The following is a 7,218-nucleotide window of genomic DNA, read 5'->3' as shown; positions in this document are numbered from 1 at the left end:
GCCTGGCGGGGCCTGGCCCGGCCTGGCGGGGGTGGGCGGCGCGGCCTGGGGCCGGGGCAGGTGGCGGCGTCGAGGAGGGGGCCGGGGGCAAGAGGAGGGCGCGCTGGCGGCCCCGCGGGGCGGCAGGCGGCGGCCGGGCTCGCGCCGGAGCAGCCGGGCCCCCAGGGGCCTGCCCCCGGCCTCCCTTCGAGGACGAGCGCCCGCGCCCAGCTCGCAGGGCCCGCAGGGTGGCCGGGGGCAGGCTGCGCGGCGGGAGACGGAGACGCGGGCACATTGATTTGTTAGCGGGACGGGGCCGGCGGCGGCGGCGGGGGAGGCCGTTGCCATGGCGACCGAGGCTCGGCTGGGTGGCTCGGAGAGGCGGGGGACGGCCGGGCCTGGGGCCGCGGCGCGGGGGGTCGGGGTGCGGCCCGCGGCGCCCCGGCACCTGTGCATTGTGCATTGTGCGGCCGGGGCGGCGGCGGCGGCGGGGGGAGGGGCGCGCGCGCGGCCCGGGCGGTGGGGGTGGGGCGGGCCGGGGTCTGCCGAGGGGGCGGGGCCCGGCTGACAGCGCCGCGGGGGTCCCAGCGAGGGCGGCGGGGGACGCAGAGCACCGGAGCGGGAGTTCGGCGGCGGGGGAGGGGGCCTGCGCGGCCACAGAGGGCGGAGGGCCTCCCGCGCCAGCCCCGCAGACTGACAGCCGCTGGGCCCGCCCTCCCCAGACGCCACTTCCGGCGGCGGTCCCCCTCCCCCTCCCGCTCGGTCTCTCGAGCCGACCCTGGCTCCGCCCCTGGCGATTGGAACGCGGGTCACGTAGCAACGCGGGGGCGAGAGGGAGGGGGCGTGGCCGGGGGGCGGCCCGCGGCCCGGCCAATCAGCGCGCGGGGAATAGGACCGCCGGCCGCTGGGCTCTAGCAACGTCGCTAGAAACACGTGGGGCGGGAGGAAGCCGAGGGCGGGCGGGGAGGAGGGAGCCGCGCCGAGGAGCGCGGGAGGGGGGCCGGGAGAGAGGGAGGCCGGAGGGAGGGAGCGAGCGCCGAGGGAGGGGGAGGAGAACTGACGTCAGCGGGAGAGTATTATGGTCTGTCGTGCGCTGGCTGCTGCTTTTCTGCTTCTGGAAGCGGCCAAGGGGGGAAGCGGCGAGTCAACATGGAGCTTTCAGCGGTGGGGGAGCGGGTGTTCGCGGCCGAAGCCCTCCTGAAGCGGCGCATACGGAAAGTAGGTGCCCCCGGGCCTCGGGCCGAGCCCGGCCGGGCCCTCCCCTCTCCTCCCAGGTTCCCTCCCCCTCCTGCAGCCCGGCTTCCCTTCCCCCAGGTCCCAGCCGCGGCCGCGGCCGTGGCGGCGGCGACGGCTCTGAGTCCAAGCGCTTTCCTTCGACTTGCAGCGATGCACAGATTGCATGGGTGGGGGGCGGGGTGGGGGGAATGAATGCCGGTGCATGCACTTTGTGCAGCGTTTCTACGTGCAGGGGGTGGTGCAGCGGGCGCGTGCCTTTTGCGGTGGGGCTTCGTGCATTCATTTGGTGCATGCATTTTTTTTGCATGTATTTCTTCTGTCCTCATCATGCATTTCTCCCCGAGCACACACGCATTTCCCCCTTTGCATCCGCAGGGACGCATGGAATACCTCGTGAAATGGAAGGGCTGGTCGCAGAAGTAAGTAGGTTATATGCAATGCCCAACCCTAGACTGTTATTCGGGAGGTTTCTTTCTTCCTCTTTTTTTCCCATTACGTTAAGCCACAATACAATTCACCAAGAAAAGTTACACACACACACAGACTCGCTGCTCTTTCCCTGCTCCCGGTCTGACGCCTCCTCCTTCCTGATTCCCTCTAGGTACAGCACATGGGAACCCGAAGAAAACATCCTGGATGGCCGCCTCCTCGCAGCCTTTGAGGAAAGGTACGGGCCCTTCAAGCCCTGGCCTCTCTCTTAGAAACGCGTCCTGGTGGCTTCCACCCAGCCTGGACACTGGACAGGAGTCCCCCTTGGGTTCACAATCCCCTCCTCCCTCCCTTTCCTCTCCAGGGAACGAGAGATGGAGCTCTACGGCCCCAAAAAGCGAGGACCCAAACCCAAAACCTTCCTCCTCAAGGTAGGATGGCAGTGTCCAGTGGTGGGCAGGCCTGGTGGGCAGACATGTGTCTGAGGGGGGCTTGTGAAGCAATGGGATGTGCACTGCCACTTATTTTTAACCGGGGAGGGAGTTCCCTGACAGGATGTCAGCAAGTCAGAAGTCAGCGCCAAGGGGTGTCCTGGGGGGAGGGGCTTAGCCGTACTGGAATTCACATACCACCCCCACCCCACCCCCAGCCGCCCCACACTGCTGTCCCCTGAAGTTCTGGAAGCCTGCTTGCTGCCAAGGGCTGCTTCCAGGCAAATGCTCTGGCCCCAAGTCCCCCTCATCTGGATATCCCGAGGATTCATGGGGGTGAAGGGGTGAGGCCTGGCTGGGGGAGGGGAGGGGTCCTGGGGGAGGTGGGGCTCAGGAGCCTGCGGCGCTCCCGAACCACACGGCCGTTTCTCCCGCAGGCCCAGGCCAAGGCCAAGGCCAAAACGTACGAGTTCCGAAGCGACTCTGCCCGGGGCATCCGGATCCCCTACCCGGGCCGCTCGCCCCAGGACCTGGCTTCCACGTCGCGGGCACGTGAAGGCCTCCGGAACATGGGCCTGTCGCCGCCTGGGAGCAGCAGCAGCGCCAGCAGCACCTGCCGCGCCGAACCGCCTCGGGAGCGGGACCGGGACCGCGAGCGGGAGCGGGACCGGGACCGCGAGCGGGAGAGGGAGCGGGAGCGGGGCGCCAGCCGCGCCGACGACAAGCCTAGTTCGCCCGGTGACAGCTCCAAGAAACGAGGCCCCAAGCCCCGGAAGGAGCTCCTGGACCCCTCGCAGAGGCCCCTGGGCGAACCCAGCGACGGCCTAGGCGATTACCTCAAAGGCAGGAAGCTGGAGGACGCCCCTTCCGGGGCTGGAAAGTTCCCCGCGGGCCACAGTGTGATCCAGCTGGCCCGCAGGCAGGACTCAGACCTGGCGCAGTGCTGCGCAGCCGAGGCCACGAGCAAGCTGGCTGTGGACACCTTCCCCGCCAGGGTCATCAAGCACAGGGCCGCCTTCCTGGAGGCCAAAGGCCAGGGCGCCCTGGACCCCGGCGGCCCCCGGGTCCGGCCTGGCTCTGACCCCGCCGGCCCCGTGGGGGGCCTGTACCGGGACCTGGGGGCCCAGGGCGGAAGGCCCTCCCTCATCGCCAGGATCCCCGTGGCCAGAATCCTGGGGGACCCGGAGGAAGAGTCCTGGAGCCCCTCTTTGACCAACCTGGAGAAGGTGGTGGTCACTGATGTGACCTCAAACTTTTTGACCGTCACCATTAAGGAAAGTAACACGGACCAAGGCTTTTTTAAAGAGAAAAGATGAATTGCTGGGTGGGTGAGCCCAGGAGAAGAGAGCAGGAGAGAGAGAGAGAGAGCTCCGACTTGGCGCCTAGTGCTTTTTATTTCTGGGTGGGTGGGACAGGGCCTTCTGGCTGGCCCTGGCCCTGGCCCTGGGCCTGGCCTCACACACACCCGCCCCTTCCATCCCTCCCCCTCCCCTCCCCTTCCCCCAGTTTTGGTTGGAAAGATTATCTCTAGAGTTATATTTTCTATTAGATGTAAATATGTTATTTAAGAAGAAAATATCTAAATATATATATTTCAACTCTTGAAGTTGTTTTATTTAAACCAGGAGAGAGAGGGAGACTGAGTCAGGCCGAGTTGGGGCAGGGGGGACTCGCAGCACCCAGCGTCCTAGGAAAGGCGGGGAGGGGGGTGCTGGGCCTCTCAAGGGGCCTGGAGGGACCCTGCCTGCCCGCCCCGCCCCCCCATCTCCCGCAGCCCCAGACCAGACCCCCGGAATCAGGGCCAGGCCGGGAGTTTTTCCCTCCTCGCCATTGGCCAGGCCTCCCGACAAAAGCCTGGCTCCCCAATCAGAAACCGGGGGTGGGGTCAGTTCTGGTTCTGCTCTTTTTTTTTTTTTCTTTTTTGGCTCTTTCCCTTTCAAAAAGATGAAGCAGTCTATGAGGGCAAGGAGTGTGAACTTGGATAACTTCCTTGTGTGTGATGTTGAAGGTGAAAAGTCGCGGGTGGGCGGGGAGGGGGCTTTTCCCCAGGACCTCAGCACGAAATGCACTTTCTGGGAGCCGCGTGTTGTTAGGCGGGCAGCCCGTGTGCGTGTCGTGGGGCCCGAGGCCGCGCCCTCAAGTCCTTTCCTTCCTCCAGCGAAAGAAAAGAAACCCAGCGAATCTGTTTACATTCCCGAAATGCCAGGATAAATTGGGAGGATTGCATGCTGTGCCCAGAGCCGGAGACAGTTGTTTTACAAGAAATGTGCTGGGGTGGACTTTCTCTTTTCCGGGCCATCTAGCTTCGCCAGAGGACACGGTGGCCCCACGGCCAGGAACAGTTGGACAAGCCTCGCCCCGCGGGGAGGGCGGGCCGGCTCACCCACGGACTCCGGGCCCGTGCGGCCCACCCGCCGGACCCACGGAGGCGGCGCGGGGCGCGCGCCCCAGGCCGCGGCCAGGCTCGGAGGCGGCGGAGGGCCTGGGCTCCGGGCCGGGGCGGACCTGCTGCCCGCGCCGGCGGCCGGGCGCAGGGAGGAGGGCGCGGCGGCGTTTTCCGCCAAGAACGCGCATCGGAACTTTGGCTTTTCCCTTTTTCGCTCCCCCCTTCTGAAAAGCAAAAGCTATAATTTATAGGCCTTTTCCATGGGCGGCGTGTTCTCGGCTTGACCTCCACATTCAGACTCCGCCAGGGCGGAGAGAAGGAGCGGGAGCCGAGGAGCCCGCGCGGCGGGGGAGGCCGGGCGCGGCGGCGGGGCCCAGGCCGCCCCCGCCCCGGCCGCCTTCGGCCCGCTCCCCGCTCCCCGCTTTTGACTCGAAAGCACAAACCCGGACCCCGCGCCCCGCCCCCGGGGCCGGGCCCTGCGGCCTGCGGCCCTGCCCCCGCCCGCACCGGCCAGCCGAGAGCCGGCCGCCCGCAGCTGGTGGGGGCGCGGGGGGCGCGGCGGCCCTGCGCGGCGGCCAAGCACAGACTCGGGGCGCCCGAGGCGCGGAGCGGGGCCTGGGGGCCTCGGCGGGAGGAGGACAGGGCGGGGATCCCCGGCCCCGGCCTCCCTCTGCACCCCCGCCTCCCCCCCCTCCCGCAGCTTTCTGTCTCTCTCCTCTAGACTTTCTTGCCTTTAGAGAGAGAAGAGAGGGAAACGGTGTCATAAATGAATTTGTTTGCTTTGGAATATCAAATTGCGCCTATAAAGAGAAGCCCCTGGAATGGGGATTTTTATCTGTTCACATTTGTAAAACTGCTATTTTAGACTTTGTATAAAAAAGCGCTGTTGACCCAGTGTATTTACTTCAATGTCGACGCTATTTTCAGATGAAACTTAATTCAAGGGACATGTCTGTTACCAGGTGGACGGTAACTCGGGGATGCGCGTCTGTACCTGGCTGCCTGCCCCCTCCCCTCCCTTCCTCCCCTGCGCACCCCCCCTCGGCCCGCCACTGCCCCTTCTCCCCGCCCCCCCTCTCACCACCCTGGTTCTGCTCCCGCAGCCCCTCCGTCCCTCCTCTGTCTGTGTCTGTCTGTAACAGTGCGTGTGTGTCTCCTTCTCTCCCTCTGGCGACCCAAGGGCTGGGGTGGGGTGCGGTGCGGTGGGGTGGGGTGGGGGTGGGCCAGGCGCCACGTGGCCGGGAGTCCCGGCCGCCGCGGACTGTGCGCGGGTTGGGTTTACTTAATTCTAAGGTTTGTACAAATCCTTAATCGATCTCCGCCTCTGCTCAAGAGTGAAGCTTCGGTACTTATCTTCTGCGGTTGTGAATGTCTGTATCCAGTACTCGCCGCTTTTTACGTGTTTAAATATATACTTTGTAAATAGAGAGTATTTCGGTTTTCTTTTTTTTCTTTTTTTTTTTTTTGCCCTGGGAGGAGAGAACCGGTCCTTCATCTCTCTTTACCACTCCCTCCCCGTGCCCTCGCTCCCATCAGCCTGGGAGGATTCAAATTGCGAAGGCCCTATCCAAAGTGGGGGATCCCCACCTGGGAGTGGGAGGGAAGGGCTTGGGAGAGCCGGGTGTCACCTTCCTCCGCCTCCCGGGCAGAGGCCAGGGCTTTGCAACCCCGCCCACCGAGCTCCTTCAGCACTCGGGCAGGACTCGGGGACCCCGGGAGGATGGGCGTGATCTCGGGGGTCCCCCTTTCCTTCCGCGGGAGTCAGTCCAAGCTCGCGCCCCGCTGGCTTCCCCCTGCGCGCCTCACCCGAGACCCCCGCGCCTCGCTCCCAGGTGAGCCCGGGCCTGCTCCCCGCAGCTGTCCTGGAGCCCGCCCCCCAAATCCACCCGGCGTCGCCCTCACTCCCCGAAACGCAGCGCCTCGCGCCTATTGATTGAGGAATTGAATTCGCGGGTATTGCTAGGCAACTGCGTGCTGGGAGCCGGCGCGGAGCGCGCTGATGTGATTACTGCACCCGGAGCTGTCGCGCCGCAGCCCCGCGCCGGCCCACTCCCCACCCCCGCGGGCAGCCACCGTGGAGGGGCAGAACCCCAAAGCCTGGCCGAGGGACGGCCGGCGAGTGCAGAGCGGCTGGGGGAGGGGATCGAGGGGCTTTGGGCCTTTCGCAGCCGCACAATTGGCCGCAGTCGGGCGGGGTCGCGACACTGGCACCGAGGAAACCGCCCGGGAACCCCAACAGGCCGTCGGATTCACCCCAGCGACGGCTGCCCCAGTCCCCCGCGGGCGTCGCCCCGCGGAGAAGCCGCGATCCCGGGGGCGGGCGCAGCGCCCGAGGGGAGGGCTGTGGGCCCGCGCTCGCTCGCGAGCCTCCCATCCTAGGCGGAGTCTCGGGGGACCCTGCCCTTGGCTGCGCTCCCCTTGCCTCCTTGCCCCAGTTCCGCGGCCCGCGTGGGAGGGCGCGGCGGGTCACAGAGCGGTGAGTGCCCTTCGGCCTTCAGGGGCCTGCGCCGCGAGCCGAGGGGGCGGGTGTGGCCGCCCGCCAGGGGTCCAAGGTCCAAACCCTGAGACCCGCTCCGCGGCGCCCTCGGCCGGCCCCCCGGGGCCCTGCCCCCTCTTGCGGGTCTCTGGCTCCCGCGGACCTGGGCTTCGCCCCAGGGACTCCCCACGCCGGTCTCTCGGCTTGACTATCCGGATGAGTGGACCCCAGGCGTGGAGGCCGTGGCTGCGCCGAAGCCTCTGGCAGGCGGGCTCCCGGTG

General features: G+C 66.8%; 1 protein-coding gene across 1 annotated transcript; it reads left to right on the top strand.

Annotated features, from left to right (window-relative positions):
• The first annotated feature begins 993 nt into the window (after positions 1-993).
• On the top strand, positions 994-5,886 carry CBX8 (chromobox 8). Its single transcript, XM_012519892.3, has 5 exons — positions 994-1,197; positions 1,591-1,634; positions 1,817-1,882; positions 2,009-2,075; positions 2,513-5,886. Exons 1-5 carry the CDS (start codon positions 1,129-1,131, stop codon positions 3,389-3,391), a joined length of 1,125 nt encoding a protein of 374 aa, XP_012375346.2. The 5' UTR covers positions 994-1,128; the 3' UTR covers positions 3,392-5,886.
• The last annotated feature ends 1,332 nt before the right edge of the window (positions 5,887-7,218 follow it).

This window comes from Dasypus novemcinctus, chromosome 21, assembly GCF_030445035.2.
Source record: "Dasypus novemcinctus isolate mDasNov1 chromosome 21, mDasNov1.1.hap2, whole genome shotgun sequence".
Taxonomy (NCBI): Eukaryota; Metazoa; Chordata; class Mammalia; order Cingulata; family Dasypodidae; genus Dasypus; species Dasypus novemcinctus.
Note: the sequence above shows the minus strand (reverse complement) of the source record. Positions and strands in the feature narration are given on the sequence as shown.